This window comes from Dipodomys merriami, unplaced genomic scaffold (genome assembly GCF_024711535.1).
Source record: "Dipodomys merriami isolate MVZ:Mamm:240054 unplaced genomic scaffold, mDipMer1.0.p SCAF_26, whole genome shotgun sequence".
Lineage (NCBI taxonomy): Eukaryota > Metazoa > Chordata > Mammalia > Rodentia > Heteromyidae > Dipodomys > Dipodomys merriami.
Genome location: NW_027204048.1, coordinates 13,158,110 through 13,180,482, shown reverse-complemented (window position 1 = coordinate 13,180,482; position 22,373 = coordinate 13,158,110). Strand labels below are relative to the sequence as shown.

The following is a 22,373-nucleotide window of genomic DNA, read 5'->3' as shown; positions in this document are numbered from 1 at the left end:
TTGGGAGAATGAAGAAAAAAAAACAGTTCCAGTGTGTCAGATAGCTGTGGAGAAATGGAATAATCTCAAAACATTGTGAAGTTGTCACTGTCTCCATTTCACAGCTTAGGAGACACATTCAAAGAAGTTATGTTTTTAATAGTAAGTGGAGAAGCTGGGATTCAAACCCAAAGAGTGTGGCTCTGAAGCCTGTATTTTTGTCACCGTTTGTACTGTAGTCTCACCTGGCATTTCTTTTGTGCAGAGATCCTCACTTACTCAACTTCACCCAGCTCAGTACCTTGTTTGTTGCAGAAGCTCACAAAATCTGCTGAGTAAATGAACAATCTGAAAATGCATTATGGAGGACCTGCCTCCCTAATATATAGTCTACTTGAGTAAGAAGATAATATTTATTTAAGAAGCAAAGTTTTCAGGCTAGAAATATGGCTTAGTGGTAGAATGCAAGAAGCCCTGGATTCAGTTCCTTAGCACCACATAAACAGAAAAAGCTGGAAGTGGCACTCTGGCTCAAGTGGTAGAGTGTTACCTTTGAGCAAAAGAAGCTTAGGGACAGTGCCCAGGCTCTGGTTCAAGCCCCAGGACTGACAGAAAGAAAGAAGGAAGGAAAGGAAGGAAGGAAAGAAGGAAGGAAGGGAGAGAGAGAGAGAGAGAGAGAGACCGGAAGGAAGGAAGGAAGGAAGGAAGAAAGGAAGGAAGGAAGGAAGGAAGGAAGGAAGGAAGGGACATACAAAAAAAGAAAAGATTTTTTTCTGTGTTAGATCAGAGAGCTAGCCTTTATGAAGATGTAAAACAAGTAAAAAACTTACTATTTTTAAAAAATTATTTTTTTAATATTTGAACATAGGAAGACATTTCTGGCAGAAAGACAAGGAAGCAGGTAAAACTGAAATATGTGTAGAGAAGAGAAGCAAGCAGTAGAGGGTATGTTTAGAGCACAGTGAAGTTTGACAGTAGCCAACACGTGAAGGAAGTAGTGGGAGGCAGGCTGATAAGAGATCTGGACTTGGTTTGAGAAGGCTTCATCTCCTAGTGTATTTTCCCAGCACTGCGTGCTGTAGTCACATTGTTGCTGCCATGATCTCTTTGAGAATGCACTGTTGTCATACTTTTCCATGGTTTGTGGTTTCTCTACTGACTTACTTACAATCTCCTAAGGGTATTCCAGTAGTAATTAGTTGCAGCTTCCTATTTCATAGACTCCAAAGATGTGGTATATGCTTCTACTTCATAATTACTTCATTTTGCTTTATATAATTATTTGTTTGTAAGTTGCTCCAATAGAGGGTAACCATATAAAGACCAAGATCAGGACTTGTATATAATTATCTTCTTTTAATTCTGGGGGAATTTTAATATTTTAAAGTTTAATCTTTGCCGGTTGTATCAACATCAACTATCAAGTTGAAATATTTGTGGGATTCACTGAATAGTGGTAAAGAAGATAATATTGTTTTTCTTGTCAGATGTTAAATTACTGCTGAAAATTATTGAAAGTAAGAGCATAAAGAGGTTAATTAGGTTGTTATTTGTAGACATACCATGTTTATCATGTAATAACTTGTAATGTTGTAACTTGAATGCAGGTAAAAATGTATACTCATCCTGCTGTTTGTACTCAAGTTTGTAATATTACAATATGCTTGATAGTCTTGAACTCATGAGAGCTCAAAATAAAAATGTTTCTCATTAAGAAGCTGTGAAAATGAAATAATTGATTTTGATATTAACTAGAATTTTTTAAAATCACTGTGATGTACTTACATTTGTTCTTAGTTTATGGTTTTTATCTTTTTCCTGTATCCTGAAAATACCTCCTTTACTTCTGTACACACACATTTCAGTTACATTATAACGATTTGTTGAAGGCAGTCAGATGTTAACATAGTCACGTGGCAATTGGATGACTCTGAGCACATTCCCTAAACTTGTAATGCAGATTTTCCTTGTCTATAAAGTGGGATAAGAATATCTTGGAACATGATCGTGAAAACTCAAGAAGTGATGTGCAAAAAGTACACATCTGGTACACAAAAGTGCTACATGAGTTATACTATTGTCTTTATTACTTTATTTAATTGATAATTAATATAATTTAGGGTTATCAAATTTAGTATTAGGCTCCTAGAGTGATAATCGTAATTGTAGAATTATTTTCAGTTTCAGTAAAATTAAAAATATGTGCACGTTTTATAGATTTAGTTCTTTTATAGATACTCTTAGGGAGTTTATGTGACTATATAGGAATTTTATCAAGAATATGACAGATAAATAGTGACTATGAGTAGGGTATTTGTAGATGAACTATAAATAGAACAAACTTACATAAATTAAAGATGTAAGTTAAAACAAAGTACAGGTGTTTTTTATCTGTCACATTGATTCTTTTTTAAATAGAATTATATTTAAGCATGGTGGTCCACATCTGTAATCCCATGTACTCAAGAGAAACATCAGGAGGATCTAGGTTCAAAGCCATCCCAGGCAAAACATTAGCCAGACCCCATCTTAAATCAGAAAGCTAGACATTGAAGGTACTACAAAAGTAGTGCCAAAATGTTGTAAAAGAATGACAAGATTATCCTTTATTGACATAACATTATTTCATCATCTTTTAAAAGAATTATACTTACCATTTAAAGGAGTTATACTTACCAGAATAGAAGAAAGTCTTGAGGAACATCTTTGTGCCCCTAACAACTTCTAACAGGTTATCTGTGATTAAACTTAATAATATATTAGATACGTATTATTGCAATGAGAGAGAGAGGGAGGAAAAGATGGAGAGAACCTTAGAACAAAGGGGTATCAGGGATGGAAGGACAGGACTGTTTGTTTTTAATATGAGTTCTCTTTATTTTAGAATTGATAGATGTCACGTGCACCCTGCTCCTTCTAAACCCAGACTTTACCACTGCATGGAACGTGAGGTACGTCATTTTCATCAGTGAAAAGATGAAATTTGTCCACAGTTCTGAAGACATATAAACCCTGTGAGTTGTTAGGTATTTGAAGAATGAAATATAAACCATCGTGCTCGGCATCCTGCACTGAATTCTTTCACTCATTCTTTATAATACCTCCGTGACAGTTCTGATACCTATGCTATGCTGCTTGTTGGATGTCTATGTCTGTTTTCTCTTGCCTGAACTATAGATTTTCTTGTTGCATTACAGCAAACTGCATACATTTTCCTTCCTGTTTTTAGAGCTATGGGCATTTGGCATAATTGACCTGGTTATGAGGCGATGGTTGGCATAGTTGAGAAGCACTACAGTTCAGTGGGAAGCGTGTAGCGTGTGAGGCGTGAGGACTCAAGGCTGTGAGCCTTGCGTTTTAGCCAGTCACATTGTAACCCCTGTTGGCAAATCATCTGAAATCTACGATGCTCAGTATTTGGGGCAGGGATCATATTTTATAAATATATTGCATTCTCTAATTCTGATTATTACAGCTTTTAAACCAAATATTTGATAAAGATCGCCTGAAGATCCTTTCTTTAATTGAAGTTTTTCAGAGATATGTGTAGTACATATATGTATTTATGTATGTGAGTTTGAAGTTTAATATTGTATATATGTGTCAATATAAATTATAAATAATGAAATCCTATTGAACATTCTGAGTTAATTTAAATTTTCTATAGCCAAGAGCCACAGATTATAACATTGTTTTTTAAAAAATCACTTAAATCGCACATTAACTTTTTTTGTGTATTTTAAGTAAGGTCATATTTTGAGCTATTGTTTTGTAATACATACTGGATTTTCTATTTGTAATTTGTTTTCCTTTGCCAGCACTGGGATTTGAACTCTCAGCTTCACACGTGCTCTACTCACTTGCTTGGGTACTCTATTACTTGAGCCAGGCCTCCAGCCCAGAGTTTCTGCTGTGGAGGAAACAGAGGAGAAGAGTGTAGGAAGAGTAAAAAGAAGATGAAACTAGGGGTATTACAGTTTTAAATAAGGATTACTTGAGCAAAGACCAACATGAAGTTAGGAATTAATCCCTGTGAATTCTTCCAAGTAGAAGGAATGGCAAGAAGAAAAGCTGTCGTGCTTAAAAAGTGTTCCTGGATATTCTGGGTCAGCAAGGAAGCCAAAGCAGCATAAATGATGGACAGTGTAATTGGCAATCTGGTCAGATTAATGGGCCACATCTAATAGAGTTTTTGAAGATCTCTATAAGCTGTTGTCTTTTATTCTAGGTACGGTAGGAAATCATTAAAGGTTTTCAAGCTGAGGAGGAATAGAATGTTAGGTTGTAAAATTCTTGTTCCTATAGGAATAGATTATTGGATTGTAGGGAGTAGTTGGAAAATTAGGAAGTAGTTTCAATAATTTGGGTAAGAAATACTGGTTACTTGATGTTCAACAGCAATGAAAAAGTGGTGAGAAGTGTAAAGGTCTAGATAGACTTTAAAGCTATAGATGGTGAGCTGTATATAAAAGAAAGAAGGGAGTTGAGCTTGATTCTGGTTTTTGCCCTGACTAGCTAGAAGAATAAAGTTGACATTTACTATAGGAGTTTGTTTAGCACAAAGGGTGAATTAATTTGAAATTCCAAGAGGAGATGTGGACCACATATCAATTTGGGATTTCCCGTAGCGTGTAAATGCTTTTGAAGCTGTGAAACTATTTCATGTCACTAACGTGTGCATTTAAATAGAGAAAAGAACCAATCTAAAGACTTGAGAACTGGGACACTCCAGGATTTTAAGACTTGTGTAGTCCAGGCCGTAGCAGCTTGTGACTATTGAGCCCTTGAAATGTGAATGGTCTCAGTTGAGACAAGTTACAAGTGTAAACTACACAGTAGATTTTGGAGACTAAGTATCCCATAAAATAGTCAATTTGTAATTTTTAGATTGAATATTTATTGTAATTATAACAATTTGGGGATATATTGAATTAAAATGTGTTTATATTTTTAGTATACTTCACATTTATGAGTCACATATATCTACTAGAAATGCTGTTCTGTTGTTAGTAGGAGAAGAAAGAATAAGCAGAGGAGACTTTTAAGGAAGGTGTTGTATGAGAATTTAGGATTGAGAACTCACCAAAGGAAGGACCATGTCCCCCCCCCTCCCCCTGTTTCTCTAGTGTCTAACTCTAGTGCCTGGCTAGAAAATATGTAGAAAAATAAGTAGTTTGCCAAAACTGGGCACTGACATAAATTCAGTGAAAAAGGTAGTAAAGGTAATAAATACTATTTCTAGTCATATGTTCAAATTCCTGATGAGAAAAAAAAAAGGCAAATCCTTAGCCTGCACTTGTGGTTCATGCCTGTAATCTGTCACTCAAAAGACTGAAATGTGAAGGATTAAATTTAAAGTTAGCTCAACCAGAAAAGCCTCAGAGAACCCCTCTTAATTAATCACAATGCCAGAGGGGAGTGTGCTCAAGTGGTAGAACAGCAATACATACGCGCGCGCGCACACACACACGCACACGCACACACACACACACACACACACACACGCACGCGCGCACACAGGCACATCTGTCTTATCTACCCATTCACCCACACATGTAATCCATTATTCATTATAGATTTACAAGGAGATACACAGATACAAAGTTGAGTGTAGCAAAAGAACCTAGTCTTAAAACTATAGAACTTAGTTCTGTCTCATCAGTTAACTAGCAGTGCACGTTAGGCAAAGCTTTTAATTTCTCAGATATGTCAGCTCCTTTACGTATGAAATAGCCCTGTTGATCTAGGTGAATTCTTCTATGATTGTTGTGAAACTGACTGGTTTTTGATTTATATATGGTTTGGTTCTCATGTGAAGGGAAATTGCTCCATAAATCTTCGTAAAACTTCATTGATGTTTATAACCGTAGATCACTTGATCTTGAAAATTAGTCTAATAAGATGGTTAGTAAAGACATGCTAAATGAGTAGAAAGGGAACCTTGATTTTAGAAAGTTCCACTGAGGATCTATATTCTAGCAAATTTTTATTTGTATTGGTAAGATTAATTGACATACAAAGATATGTAACCAGGGATACATTTTTCAGCAAAACTCAACCAGGGTCTAATTGTGTAAGTCTCTGTTGCATATCAAATACTCAGCACTGATGTTTAATTATTGGTGTATTTCTTTGCATTTACCCCGGAAGGTATTGTGTGATTTTTTTTTTTTTTACTGTATTTTACAAGCTTCTGAAAACAGGTATAATATAACTCTAACTCAATTTGTCACTCTTAGAGTTTTGGGGGAAAACATAGAGGCAAGTTTTTGAGCTCCTGGGATTTGAGTGAGTGAGTGAGTGATGCATGTAGGTGAAAAATCACTCATAAAAGTGACTACTTTGCTTTTACATTGAATTTGTTCTGAAAGTTGGTGAATTATTTGATAACAGAGGCTGCTTCATGTCCCACTGTTTCATCAGTCTGTGAACTTAGAGTAAGCAAAACACCAGTGAGGAATTAGACTTGTTTGACATTCTACCCCATTAATTGAAGTCCTTTATGCATAGCCTGTAATTTAAATTTATAACTCATTATTATGCAGAACTCATGTTTGACTCAGAAATTTTGATGTAGGACACCCTGAGCAACTTTGAGTTTCTGAAACTCTCCAGTTCTCAGTTTTCTTGTCTATGAGTTTAGAATGTGTAGATTAAAAACAGTTGAAACCCAGTACTCATAACCTTAAATAGCCCATTGTAACATCAGGGTAGGAAATATACAAGATGGGCCTGGGACATCTTGTAGAGCCAGAATGTAAAGAAAGTGCTCACAAAATAATATGGAGGGGGTATGTTAAAGAGACAAGAGAGCCAGGAGCCAGCTCACACGTGTAATTCTAGCTACTCAGAAGGCTGATAACTGAGGATCACGGTTCAAAATCATCTTGGGCATAAAAGTCCATGAGACTCTTAACTCCAGTTCACTGCCACAAAAAGCCAGTTGGGCGGTGGTTCAAGTGGTAGAGCACTAGCCTTGACTAATAAAGCTCCAGGACAGACAACTCTGAGTTCACACCCCAGAACCGGCACAAAAACAAAACAAAACACCTGATCAGTACTCAAAGCTATCATGGCCATCAAAAACAATGTAATCATGAATGAGGAACAACTAAGAAGACGTAACTATAATGTGGACTCTTGGGTGAGATCTTGGAATAGAAATAGGACACTTGGTAAAAGGTAGGAAATTCTAAGCATGGACTGCCATAAATGTGTCAATATTATTAACACATCAGTTTTACAAGTACACCTAATAATATTAGACATTCACAGTAGAGAAACTGGGTGAAGAATAGGTGGGTGTTCTCTGTATTGTTCTTACCACTTTTCTACAAATCTAAAACTTGCAAAGTAAAATAAGATTTTTTTGGGAGATTGAATATTGGCAGCTTCATATGGCTCAACATAATACTCCTTACAGTTAATTAGATAGCAAATGTAATAAATCACTTTACAAAGGGCCTGACCCAAGGGGAGTGTTTAGTAGGTATTAGTTTTTATGAATGTCTGTGTCATCTCAGACAGAATAACTGAAGATTGAATAAAGATGGTACTTACTGATTTAATTCAGTATGTGCTGAGTACTCGGATAACCTTGGTAGACTTAGTCTTGATTAAGGTACATATGTCTACTTGCCTCCTAAAGAAATCTTAGAGTGACAGCAAGGAAAAAAATAAAACTAATAGCTAATAGTTTTGAGATGCAGGAAGAAAGCACACCAGTCACCTTAGGAAACTGAAAATTCCCATGGGTGTTTTAGTACAAAAGTAGCTGGTTTCAGAAATAGCCACAGCCTTCCAGAGAAAGTGATGGGTTTGTCATTTATTTTATTTAGATGGCAAGTGAAAAATGTAGCAAAGATTTTAAAGGAGTATCATGCTGCTTGAAATATTTGCTCTAAGGAAGACCTTACTGCTTTTATACAATCCAACTTTTTCTTGCTTTAAAAAGAACAACCTTCTTTCCTTCTCTTACATTTTTATAAAAGGCTGTCCTCATTTAAGTAATTTCCTCCCACGGCAAGGAAGTACATGTAGCACCACACTTTTCCTGCCAGCCCTGCTCAATAATACTGGAATAATACCAGGGTCATGTGTATTTGGTAACTTGGACTTTATTTCTTACTGCTGTTGGCAGTATACCACTGAAGACTTAGCATAAAGTAAATAAGAAAGCGTATTCAGTTAAGGCTGAAATTAACGTTCCCTCAAATAAAACCACCTTGAGTTCTTAAAGTGTTTATTTTGGGTCTGGGTGTGATGATACATGTCTGTAATCTCAGCTACACAAAGGCATAGATGGAGATCACAATTCAATTGTCAGCCTAGGAAAAGTTAGCTAGAGACCCTATCTCAAAAACAGTAATGTGGTGACTCACACCTGAAATCCCAGCAACCTGGAGAATTGTGGTTCAAGGCCAGCCCAGGCAACCTTAGATCCTATATTTTAAAAAAGGCCTGGCGTGTCTCAAAAGGTAGAGTGTCTAGCAAGTTTAAAGCCAAGTTCAGTCCCTAGTACAAGGGAAGAAGGGAGGGAGGGGAAGAAAAAATGAATCAGGAAGGAAGGGAGGGACAGAGGGATATGTTAGGTGAAATAATTTATAAATTGTTTATTTTCATGCTCATTAATTTTATTGAAACACTTCACATGACTCATATCACTGACTTTGTTGTCTTAGAACCTTTTCTTTAAAAAAGTTATCTAGTAGTTTTCCTGTTCTCATCATGCTATATCTAAGTTGTTTGAACTATGGCACTTTCTTATTTTTTTTTTGAGGGATGGCACTTTTGAATCCAGCCAGGTTCCTATTAAATCTGTGAATTCATTAGAGCTGTCAAGTTGTTTTTGTTTTTGTTTTTTTGTGGTATTTCTAGGTTATATGATTGCTATAACTTAACTACATAAGTGATTGGTTCTGCCACTAAGAAGGTTTGCTAAAGTTATATTACAATTCATGTTCCTTTTTTTCTGCATGCCCACATGATAGTACCATTGAGGTTGTTTAAGGTTAAGGTATCTTCTCAAAATATTACTTTATTCAGAGTAACTAAGAGAACGCCATAATTTAAGAATCTTTATGTAAATTCAGTTATAAGATGGCTTCTTTTCTGAAGACCATTGTTACTATTTTCCCGTACGTCTGGAGATAATAAATTCATTTCAGTAGTGTTTTCTAAACTCACCACAGTGCCTCTACCTCCAGCACTCAAGAGGCAGAAGCAGAAAGATCCGGAGCTTGAAGCCAGCCAGGGGTAGCTACATGCTTGAGATCTTGTCTCCAAATTTGCCTCACCTTACTTGATAGATTTTTGTACGTATGTTAACTAATTTCAAATGGAAAAAGTTCTGACAAAGCAATCTGGAGCATTAAGTGTGTGTGTGTGTGTGTGTGTGTGTGTGTGTGTGCGCGTGCGTGCGTGTGTGCGTGCGTGCGTGCGTGCGTGTGTGTGTGTATGCGCGCGTGCACTTGTGTGTGTGTGTGTGTGTGTGCATTATGTGTGTGCGTGTGTGTGTGTGTGTGTCTGGGGACATGAACTCATGGCCTGGGCACTGTCTCTGAGCTTTTGTGCTCAAGACTAGCACTTGAGCCGTAGCACCACTTCTTGTGTTTTGAGAGGAAGGAGGATGGTAGTTTGGAAATAAGAGTCTATGGACTTTTCTGAGATCCTCAGATCTCAGCCTACTAAGTAGCTAGGATTACAGGCATGAACCATCCTGCTGGGCTAAATATTTTTTTAATGAAAAATAAGTTTAGTATGCATTAGAAGGAAAAGTCAATAAATTCCTTCATTAAAATGATTATAAGCTTAGGTAATTTTGTAAAATTACCTTAAAACAACTTTGAAATGAAAGTATTAATCAGTGTTTATCATTTTTATCTAAAAGGAACTTAATTTTCATATTAAACAAAAATTTAGAAATAGTATATTGCTGTTAGAAAGAAAATGTATTTTAGAAGTATAAGAGATTTTGTTGTATCAAAAAATGTAAGAAAGCTATAATGATTTTGTTGGGCTTAAACTTCTCTAAAGTAATCAAGGAAGATAAATATAACTACCATTTTTAAGTTTAACCAGATATAAGCAATTGATTTGATTTTATTAGAAAATAATATTGAGAATTGGGAACTTAATGATTATGGCCAAAAACTTAAATGAGAGACTATATTTACTAAGAATTAAGTAGCAACCTATTCAGCAACATTCCTCATAATTGCATTAAAGCTTTGGTTGAGCTTGATTGACATTAAAACAGCAAAAAGCTTTTGGTAATACATCTGCATATGATATTACATCTGCATATGCTGTTGTAAAGAAACAGTGGCATAGAGCAGTAGTGAGGGCCACACAGCATTTCACCTGGTAATGCCTCTTGGAAAAATTGTCCTAGGTCATAGTACAAGAGTTGAGAGAAACCTAAAGAAGTAAAAATCAGAGGGCAAGACATTCAGTTATAACACAGCTGCTCTTAATGTGACACATGTAAGATGTACAGTTACACACTAAAATATGCATATGGGAACAGGCAGAAGGGACAACTGAAAAATAATTTTGTTAGGGTAATAGTTTAACAAATGATAGTTTCTTCTTACATTTCAGTCATACTGTGTTCTGTTGTATACATATTTTTATCTGCTAAGGAACTAGACTATAAAAAGCCCTAGTTAGGAAGTAAAAGCAATTCTTTACTACTATTGAATCTGTCCTATAGATACTTCAGTCAGGTCATATAACCTTTGGATGTGAAGCCAGAAAACTTCTTTGCCTTTTCCCAAATAGTTACTAAAGTTCTGTTGTTGAAAGAGCTGCTTTCTAGAAGCTCAGTCATTAGTTTGTTTATTTGCTTTTTGTTGTTTTGTTTTTTTATAGTGATAATTTGTTCTTGATTACTATATGTGCAATTTATGATGGTTTTATATACTACAGTAGATTGGGGGTTTAATTTTTAAATTTTTTTATTACCTTTATGTAGTTGTACAGAGGGGTTTCAATTCATTCAGCATGTCAGTTTATGAGTACAGTGCATCTTGACCAGTGTCAACCCTTCCATTTTTAAAATTGCTTTTATTAATTTTATTATTTTAATTCTTGGAAATTCACTTCGCAGTGAGGTTATATTAAAAGCCATGCAGAATGATTGAATAGAAGGATAAGCAATGTTTTTATTTTATTTTTTTCTCTTGCAGGAAAGAGCTGATCCTCTCTGGCACTTTAAATCCAATTAAGGACTTATATCTGGGAAAACTGGCCTTAACTAAGTTTCCAAAGAGTCCAGAAACATGGATTCATAGGTGTGGTTAATGTATAAGATCATATATTCATTTGTTTTTGTTTTATGCTGGTACTGGGGCTTGAACTCTGAACTCTGAACTCTGAACTTGAGCCATACATATTTCTGGCTTTTTGCTAGTTGTTTGTAGATTTGTCTGCCTTGACTGGCTCTAAACTATGATTCTCAGATCTCAGTCTCCTGAGTAGCTAGGATTTTAGATGTGAGCCCGTAATCACCCATCCAGGTGACTGGCTAAGATCTTTTTTTTAGTATTCAGGATTTCTGGGGAAAGAAAACACAGCTTTTGTTGTGACCTATGTTTTTGTCAAAAGACTATCGTTTGTTCCTTAAGTGCCTGAATCTGTTTCCTCACTTATAAAACAAGAGTGATAATTATACCTATCTCATCATGTTAAGAGTTGAATGTGTATGAGATTATGCAGGTAAACATAATGCCTGGCATGTATTAATTAATAATTGTTGGCTGATACTACCTGTTTTTTTTTGTAATTTTAGACATTGCATTTAGATATTCATCTGTAATAAGCAAATTGATTTTTTAAATGCATAAATGTAAGGTTCTGTTCCTGGTAAAGATGGCAGTCTGATGGTTGTGATCATTAAACTTAACTTTTAAAGGAGGCTAAGGGCTACTGAAGTGAATGGTTAAAATAGGTTGAGTTAAAGCTATTAAGATCATGCCAGGTATCAGTGGCTCATGTCTTAATCCTAGCTACTCAGGAGGCTGAGATCTGAGGATCGTGGTTCAAAACCAGCCCAGGCAGGAAAGTCCATGAGACTCTTATCTCTAATGAACCACCAGAAAACCAGAAGTGGCACTTTGGCTCAAGTGGTAGAGCACTAGCCTTGAGCTGAAGAGTTGAGGGACAGTGCCCAGGCCCAGACTGACTGACCGAAAAAAGAAAAAAAAAGCTATTAAGATCATAAATTTAAAGAGGGTTTTTAGGGTAATGACCTAAGACAGCAAGAAAGGGTTCTCAAAATTCTGATCTCTAGAAGTATTTTCCACTTGGACCCATGTAACTGCTGTTGTTTAACTGAAAAGGGATGCTGTGATCTTGCTGATTGGTATCAGTGGAGAACTCTCTGAAGAAGTCTATTCTCGTTAAATCATTCAGTTTTGCTTAATCTTGAGTCTTTTTAGAATTTTAGGTCAGCTCAAGAGTGTCTTGGCTATACTCTTGCCTCTGGTTTGTACCAAGTCAGCTTCTACAAACCACATAAAAGAGTACTATTTTCTTCCTTACTAAAAATTGGAATAGCAGATGTTAGAGAATTGTGTGTGTGTGTTTTTTTAGGTGTGTGGGTGGGTGTAGGTCAAAAGAAAACTATTACACACACACACACACATATATATATATATATATATATATGCATCCATTAATTATTGGCTTCTGCAATTTATTTTTAAAAAGCATTTAAGCATTTCATTGTTAAATAAAAACTCATAATTAGAAATGATGCTCAATTTTCTACCCCTTTGGAATCACAGTTTTTAGTTAAAAGAAGACATTCATAAGAGGAAAAAAAATTGTACTAACCAACAACATTAGTTAAGAGTTTTTAATGCTTTTCATTTATATGTGTGCTAACGCAAATCTTAAATATACAGAAGGAAAAATTTTGAATAAAGACAATTTTGGCTTAATTATATTATATTTGTAGATTTTATGATGTAGCATAAAATTCTGTTAATGAATGCTGTCAAAATACAGCTTATTGACAAGCGCCAGCGGCTCACATCTATAGTCCTAGCTACTCAGGAGGCTGAGATCTGAGGATTCAGGGTTCAAAGCCCGCCCCAGCAGCAAGGTCCATGAGACTTTCAGATGTGCAGGTGTTGCTCCAGTGGTTGAATGCCAGCCTTGAGCAAAAGTGCTAAGGGATGGCACCAGGCCCTGAGTTCAAGCCTCAGTACTGGCACCAAAATAATAGAAAAAGTTTCTTAATTATTTGTAAACGCACATAGGGCTAAGTGTGTATATGTATTTATTAATCTTTAATAACCCAAGCGCATCACCACCTCATATAGCACACAGACCATCCAGTTCCTTTATATTTTTTAGCAAAATGGAGCTTGGGAATTGTTGTTTTAGAACTGATGACATTTTCTTTTTGACAAATTCTAAAATTATAGAAAAGTTTCTATTTCCTAACTAGCCCCTATTCACAATACCTCATTTATCTTCAAAAACAATAAAACAGTAGGCCCTCCTCACCTTCCCCCAAGCTAAATTTATAGATACTGTTCTTCACTGTATGTGAATGGAAACTAAGTCAAGAACAAAGAAAAGAGAGTTTGGTTGTGGTTTTTTTCCTCTCTGACTGATGTTCCTTTTCTCCTCCTCTTTGCCACATGCTGCCTTGGCAGGCGATGGGTGCTACAACAACTGATTCAAGAAAGTTCCTTACCTTCCTTTGTGGCCAAAGGAAACTTGGGAACAATACCTGCAGAGAGGACACAGCGACTAATACAGGAAGAGATGGAAGTGTGTGGTGAAGCAGCAGGGAGATACCCAAGCAACTATAATGCCTGGTCCCATCGCATCTGGGTTTTACAACACCTGGCCAAGCTAGACGTCAAGGTAGGACTGTGAATGGGTGTCTGGGGCTAAGCTGCCTGTCTGCCCTTCAAATCTTCTGGTATTAACTCACTCTCAGAAGAGCGTTAACGTAATAAAGGAAAGGAAATAGTGATCCACCAACCAAAGAGAATTATGACAACTGACACCTCCAAAGAAACTCTAGCAGTTGCAAAAAGTGCAGTTGCTTTAGGGCACTACTGGGTGTAATGCATTGGTAGTCCAAAGCAGAGTAGATCTGTTAGAAAAACTGATCACAACTTACTTTGCCCTGAAGCAGGAAGAGTATCTTTTAGATTTAGAATGATTTCTTAGTAGTATCTGGATATGTAAACATGAGCTGACTTAGGTGACCACCTTTCCAGGTTCCTTTCCCTACTGTGGAGGTAAAGGGAAGCAGAGTCAGAAGATCAAACCTAGGTATTCCCACATTTGCAGTCTATCAATTATCTGGTGATTCCTAAGTTCCAATTCAGTCCAAGACAATGAGGGTAGAATGTACTGGTGTTTGTTTATTTGTTCCACCCATAGGCTCAGGGGCTTATTTGAATGCCTAGTTAGGTTAGCAACTCTCAGAACCTAGTATTTTCAGTTTAGAAATAAAGAGATGTAAATTTTCAGAGATTTTCATGGCCTAGAGTCATAATTGACCATTTACTATTCATTCATCAGAGTAAGAATCAGTATTCTTTGTGCTGCTTTCTATTTTTGTTATGTTTCTTCATTTTCTTCTTCTCTCCTTATAGTATTATAATGTCCTAAGAATGTAGGGTACTCTTCCAAAAAGTTTCTCAGATTGGAACAATTCAGAAGGAGGTCAAGTTGAAGGTCAAAGTGCCCTAAGTGATGTTTTAAGACTCATGGGAAAGCAGTTTGTAATTTTAGGTTACAATCTACTTCTTGTGTCTACCTTCTTTTCCCTTTGTTTTCCTCTTGAGGACAAATAAAGGTTTTACTTCCAAGACCTTTTACGGCAACAACGCTGAAAGAATATCCCTTTTTCTTCCAATTTATATAGCTGTCAGTTTCAGGTAAAGAGGCCACCTAATGGAATAGAAAAAGCAAATCTTAGAATCATATCAGCCTGAACTCAGAATTATGCCACTATGTGGAAGGGTGGTTTTTAATCTTTTCCTTTTTAAAGGAAGGACTCCACTGTCTGTTTCAATGAATTATGGTAAGAAAGTACCAGGCACTTCATAAAGACTCGTTGACTTTCAGTCCCTCTCTCTGTTCTCCCATAGGTAAAATGAAACTGGCCATAAGTACTTTTCATTATTTATTCCCAGCTACTGCCATGTGTACTTGGGTGTGACCATAAAGACAAAGAGCTGCCCTCTCCAAACTAGAACTCTGGCTGAGCAAGTCCATCGCAAAGCAGAATGATGCCGGAAGGGACTGAGGGAAACTCAGAGTACAGAGTTGAGATTATAGGAACTACCTCTTTCTCCAGCCAGCACTCACTAGAAATAGCTGCCTGAGTCTGAAGGCATGGAGCACAAGTTATCTAGTGGGTTCAGGGTGGTGCTGTGGAGCTGGTCATCTCAGCTCCCCTATTTCCTAGTGGAGGTGAGCACTTTCAGGTAACTTGGAACTATGAAGAAAAGCCCAAGTGAGCTGAGAGCTCTTGCTATGATTTGGCCCTTTTAAGGAGCATTCCCATGACGTCAGGAACAAGGAACCAGGTATCATCAGCTTCCTTGTCCTGCCTGTAGGGCTGTGGTCACCACCACTGCAGCACAGTGTTTTTAAGTGCTAAAGTATTGGTAAGAGTATAACAATGAACATCATAAAAATGGTTAGAATCTGACTAATGAGCAACATAACATTTAAAAGAAGGAAGAGGGTAAGCAATACCTCTAACAGTTCTGCTTCTAGGGATTCATCCGAAAGAAATACTGTATAATGACCAAGGCTCACTCCGTGGGCATAGAGATGCAGTGAGTATCATGGATGTTTAGCCGATTTGTTGTGTAGCCTTTCTGACCTTTGGCTTCCTCACTGTAAAGCTGGAATGGTAATTCCTGTCTCATCAAGTGATGCACATTGAATGTGTCCACATGAAGTGCTTCATAATCATTGAATACTTTATTAAATATAAAGGTTGATTACAAAAATGTTTATAATGTACTAGAAAGACTTTTAACCTTTTAATGCTGAGGAATTACTAGATTACAAACTATCACAAATAAGAGTGTTTTGGTTTACTCTAAGTTGTAGTTTAGAAGATTTTTAAATAAAAATATTTACAGTAAGCTGTAGAACCAAGTAAAGGGTAGAGCTCATAGAATATGAGAAAGCACTGTAAAGTTGGAAATAGTACCTGGAACAAAGCAAATATACAGTAGATACTTACGAAAGCAAATATATAGTAGATACTTATGAAAACATATACAGTGGTGTTACAGATTTTTTTTCTTTGTTGTTAACAAACTTTTTAAGTTGGGAAAAATGTTACAGAGTAAAGGACGTTTATTACTGCTGTGGAGTAGCATCATGAGACTATTTTTCTGTTTTCTGTTCCCTGGTGTTATTTGTATGTTTAAAGGAACATAAATTAATTTTACTTTGACAGTGTGAGGAATGAACTCAGAGCTTTGTGCTTGCAAAATAGGTGGGATAACTTTTTAAAACCTATTTATTGTAAAGGTGATGAGCAGGAGGGGTTGTTTATGGTTACCTAAGTAAGGTAATAAATACATTTCTTTTTGAACACTGTAACCCCCTTCCTCATTTTCTTCCACTTTCCCCTCCCCATTCCCTTCCCCTGCCAAGCTGTAAAGTTCATTTCTGACATAGTATTTAGTGAGTCTCATTGTTTCATTAGTTCTTCCTTTGTCCTGTTGTTTCTTTGATACCCTTTCCCTTCCACGGATCAGATAAGCTTATATACAAAACAAAAGGTACAGAAAAGTAAAAAAGAAATAATAATAACTGCAAACAGTACATAATAAAAACCTGTTATTTCCAATTCTTGGAGTTCATTTTGATATGCTTCATTATATATGGTCATATGTACCTAGTGACTGAGCCATTGTGATTCTCTGCTGAGAATATCATAAACATATTCTAGTTATTACAAATGAGGGAAACCATGCAACCTACATTTCTTTGGGCCTGGCTTGCTTTGCTTAATATTTTTTTCCAGGTCTTTCCATTTCCTAACAAATGGGGCAATGTTGTTCTTTCTGATGGAAGCATAGAATTCCATTGTGTGTATATACTATAGGAAGGAATAGGGGAAACTCTAGGATTCCTTGGCACAGGTCAAAATTTTCTCAATAAAGACCCAGAACAAATCAAACAAAGGTTGGATAAATGGGAGTGCATTAAACTACAGTTTCTTCATGGCAAAAGACACAGCTAGAAAGATAAATTGAAAGCCCACCGAATGGGAGAAGATTTTTACTAGCCAAACAACAGACAAGGCATCATATCTAAAATATACTTACAGCCAAAAAATTAAACACCCAAAAAAACAAATCCTCAAATAAACAACTGCCCCATTAGCAAGTGGGCTAAAGACTTAAAGAGAGGCTTCTCTGAAGAAGAAATAAGACTGGCCAATAGACACATGAAGAAATGTTCATCATCTCTGGCCATTAAAGAATACAAATCAAAACAACATTGAGATTCTACCTTACCCCAGTTAGAAAGGCCATTATCAAGAAATCTAATAACAACAGGTGCTGGTGGGGATGTGGCCAAAAGGGAACTGCTGCTGCTACACTGTTTGCAGGAGTGTAAACTTGTTTGCCCACTCTGGAAAGCAGTCTGAGGTTCCTCAAAAGACTAAACATAGAGCTCCCTGTGACTCTGCAGTCTCACTTCTGGGCATTTACCTAACTAACCACAAACAAGGCCATACTAAAGCTACCAGCACAACCATGTACATTGCAGCATTAGTTACCATAGCCAAGACATGGAATCAATCCAGATGCCCCTCAGTACATGAATGGGTCAGGTGGTATATCTCTTCAGCCCCTTTTTGCCTTGGTTGTTTTCGAGGTAGGATCTTACTTTATGCCCAGGCGGGCTGGGGCTGTGATCCTTCTACCTATGCTTTCCTATGTTACTGGGGATAATAGATAATAGAAATTGTGCTTCCCCTGTAGCTGGGATAATAGGCACATGTCATCATGCTCAGCCATAGGTTGAGATGGAGTCTCTACACTTTATGCCTGGACCACAACACTCCCCCAATCTCTGTATCCCAAGTAGATTATAGACTTCAGCCATTATACCCAGCTTCCTCTAAGATCTTATTTATGAGGGTAGAGTGGAAAGGGCAGGTTACCAAGCAAAATTTATTGGTATTAGCCAACTAAAAGTTGATATAACATGTTGCTTAAAAAAAACAAAAACATATGGGAGCAGGTGCCAGTGGCAAATGCCTGTAATCCTAAGTACTTGGGAGGCTGAGATGGAGAGTTCAAAGTTAATGGCTGTGCCTATCATTCTAGCTTTGTTATTACTGTAAATAGTCTGAGTGCAGCCAAGCCCCTGCACAACCAGACAGGAACCTGATATCCAGTCAAACAGCTCAGGTGGCACAACACTTGCTTGGCAAGTGTGAGTCCTTGAGTTCAAACCTTGAGTTCAAACTGGCACAAAAACAAACATGGGAACATTTTCCAGAAAAGATTCGCAAGCAACCAGTAAAGATAGCAAAGACATTGGATATCATCAGCCATTTAAGAAGTGGAAATGAAAACCACAGTGAGTAAAACACTTAGCGCACACCAATTAGAATGGCTAAAATAATGACAAACATAGTGAAAATGTAAAATAGTGCAGTCAGCATGGAAAATATGTTAAGCATTTTCTCAAAAGACAAAATGGTAGAATTTACATACATATAAAATAAGGAAAGTATAGGATCCTATAATTCTTAGAATCACCCAAAAGGACTGAAAACATGATCATAACAAATCTTGTATGAGAATGTTTGTGGTCAGTATGGTTAAAAATAGCCAAAAAATATAACAATCCAATTGTGTATTATCTGAGAAAAGGAGAACAAAACACAGTATATTTATGGAATGTAATGTTGGCCATAATAAGGCAATAAAAATAAGGATACATCTTGGAGCATGGATGAACACTAAAACATTGAGCTATTGAAAGTGAGCAGATTCAAAAGATCATTTATTTATTTGGTATATGCAGAATAGACAAAGCATATTATTGAAAGCCAGAGGCTTGGAAGAGGGAATGGGGATTGACTCTTCATAGGAATGGACTATTTTTGAGGTAGCTGAAAATGCTTGAAATATATTAGCAATGATGGCAGTATAACCATAAATCTATAAATGATGTATTATCTTTCAACTTCAGAAATTGATTTTAGAGTTTATTAGTAATAAGAAAGCTGCAAAAAGTGGCTAAGAAATTGTTGGGGGGAAAAGAACACTGTATTATTAGATATTTGAGTATATTACAGTACTGTTTCATTCAGTAATTTAAAAAAAAATGTAAGGTTAGAAACAAATCCCAGTGTATAATAGGTGTAGATGTGGCATTTCACATAATTAAAGAAGAAATACTTTATTCAATTTGTAAAATGGACTTTTTAGAAAATACTTAACATAAGAGTTTTAATTTCCTATGTACACTGAATTATAAGAGAATTAAAAATCTGTGAGAAGAACATGGGAATCTGGAGGACATGCCAAGTGAAATAAGCAGACTATTATACAATCTCACTTCTATGTGGAATCTAAAAACATTGAACTCCTACAAGCAAATAGTACAGTGATGTGTGGCTGAGTTGGGCTAGGATCAGGAATGGGAAATTGCTGGCTAAAAACAGTTGTAAAGATCAATTGTACAGCACAATGACAAGAATTCAAATATTGTTTCTTAAAATTTGCTGAGTTGATTATAAATGTTTTTACCATAAAAAGGAAAATACTGTGTGAAGTGATGGATGTTAATTAGCTTGTGTTAATTATTTCACAGTGTACACATAAGAACATTTCTTGTATATCAAAAGTATATAAAACTTGTCAACTATGCAAGTAAACCTGGAAAAATGCAAATAGAAAGTTGATTGCTATAGTATATTGATAAAAATATTTAAAGCGTATATGATAAATGGAGATCTAATAGTATTAATACATAAATATCTCTTATAAAACTTAGAAGAAAAATAATGACTGGTCCAAATAGTAAATTAGTACAAATAGTAAATTAGTCAATTCATAAATGAAGAGAATTAGGTAAAATAGGTAGTTAATATAAGAGGAAACAAAAAAATTAGCTCATAAAAATGCCTTTCATAACATAAACATCTTGGATAAATATCTCATGAATGTTTTAATCTTCACAAAATATGCAAAATGTATGGTCTACTTTAATTTTTGTATCTACTTATCATGAAAACTACTTAATAAATAAAGTGAATAAAGTTAATAGATTTAGGAAAACTTCTAGAACTTTCTCCTAAATTGATAGATACCATGTAGTTTTAGTTGTAAGAATTTTTCTTATGCAAGAGTAGAAATAGAAGAATTTATAAATTGTGATTTTTCTTAAGAAAAAGTATTTTGCAACCATTAAAATTATGTAATAAGATAGTAAAGATGTAAGATGATATATAATTTCAGTGGAATAAAATCAGTACAAAATTTGTGTTAAAAATAAAATTTGTGTGCATGCCGTACTAAGAAGAAAACCTGAAAGATTATCTGCCAGACTTTTTTTCTTTTGGTTGGTGGTGGGGCTTGAACTCTGGGCTTGGGCACTGTCCCTGCACTCTTCAGCTCAAGGCAAGCACACTCTACCGCTTGAGCCATAGCACCACTTTCTGTTTTCTATTGGTTTATTAGAGATAAGAGATGCAAGTGCTTTCCTGCCTGGGCTGGCTTTGAGCCATAATCCTCAGATCTCAGCCTCCTGAGTAGCTAGGATTATAGGCGTCAGGCACCAGTGCCCAGCTCTGCCAGACTTTTGAGAGTAGCCAGCAGGGTAATGAATGAGTTTTGGTTGTTTTTTGTATTTGTCCAGACTGTTGAAATTTTCTGTAATCATTTTCATCCTCTTTATAATCAAGGAAAAACAAATACTTCATGGAGACTGATAGCGTGTGTAACTTAAGCCTGGTATCTTTATTGCATTGCTTCTGTAGTTTTTGTTTTTTGGGTTTTTTTGTTTTTGTTTGTTTTGTTTTTGGTCAGTTATGGAGCTTGAACTCAGGGCCTGGGCGCTGTCCCTGAGCCTCTTTTGTGTTCTAGGCTAATGCTCTATCACTTGAGCCACAGCACCACTTCCTGTAGCTTCTTAATATCTCATCAGCATCTATACACAAATACCTGGTCCCATAAAAAAATGCCATGAAATTCTTGCATCCTTCTATGTCTTAGAAAAACATACAGATTTGAGTTGTAAGAAATTAAATTTTATTTGTGTTATTCTGAGGGTTTTTTTAAAATTATTATTGTGAAAATACCATACAGAGGGGTTACAATTACATGAGCAAGGTAATGACAACATCTTATCAAGCATTGTTGCCTCCTCCTTTGTTTCTGGGGTGTTTTTTTTTTTTTTTCAGAGAACTGTCCAGTGAGAGATAATCTGAAGCTTATTCATGTTAAATAAGTTTATTTTTAAATATGTAGCTATTCAGTCTATGCTTAAGAAACTGTATCAAAATAAAAAGCTACTAAATATCCTGTGGCCTAATTCTTTAAATATATCCTAACCTTAAATTAGTCTCTTTAGATAGATTTTTATCTGGTACTATCTCTGCTCACCTTTTATAAGCAAATAAATTACCTAGTTTTCCATTTCTCAGCCACTTTCCAGACTGTAGCTTCCAAATTTAAATGTTAGTAGCTGTGAATAAACTCTGTAAAGCTTGGACCACTCAAGAGTCTGGGACAGGAGAAGATGGTGCTGCTGAGATGGTACTACAAGATTTTATCTAAAAACCAATTTTTTTAAAGTTTAAAGGAGTTGGGCACAGGTATTTGAAGCTTGTAATCCAAGCTACTCAGGAGGCTCAGATCTGAGGATTGTGGTTCAAAGCCAGCCTGGGCAGCAAAGTCCCTGTGAGACTCTTTATCTCCAGAAAACCACTCAAAAACTAGAAGTGGAGCTATGGCCCAAAACGGTGGAGAGCTTGCCTTGAGCAAAAGAGCTCAGGAACAGCGTCCAAGCCCTGGGTTCAAGCCCAGGAATGACCAAAAAAAAAAAAATTTTTTTTTAAGGAGAGAACTTAAAGAAGATATGTGAAATTTAACTGATATAATTTTTCTGGAAGTAATCTCAGTCCTTTGTTCTTGTTATCTCCTTAGTTAAACTGTTCATTCATTTATTAGATGGCAGTGCACATAGAGGGATAAAAATATCTGTTAGGGATGAATAAATGTCTTCCAGGCACCAGTCACTCATACTTGTAATCCTAACTACTTAGGAGCCTGAGATCTGAGGATCTCAGTTCAGAGCCAGCCCAGGCAGGAAGCCAGTGAGACTCTTATACAAACTAACCACCAAAAACCCAGAAATGGAGCTGT

At 36.1% G+C, this 22,373-nt stretch overlaps 1 protein-coding gene across 1 annotated transcript in view; it reads left to right on the top strand.

Moving 5' to 3' along the window:
• Positions 1-22,373, top strand: part of Ptar1 (protein prenyltransferase alpha subunit repeat containing 1) — a 47,603-nt gene that overhangs the window by 12,947 nt on the left and 12,283 nt on the right. The window contains exons 3-5 of the mRNA XM_070035710.1: positions 2,864-2,930; positions 11,169-11,273; positions 13,647-13,860. Coding sequence (XP_069891811.1) covers positions 2,864-2,930; positions 11,169-11,273; positions 13,647-13,860 — 386 coding nt within the window. The remainder of the gene's footprint in view (positions 1-2,863; positions 2,931-11,168; positions 11,274-13,646; positions 13,861-22,373) is intronic.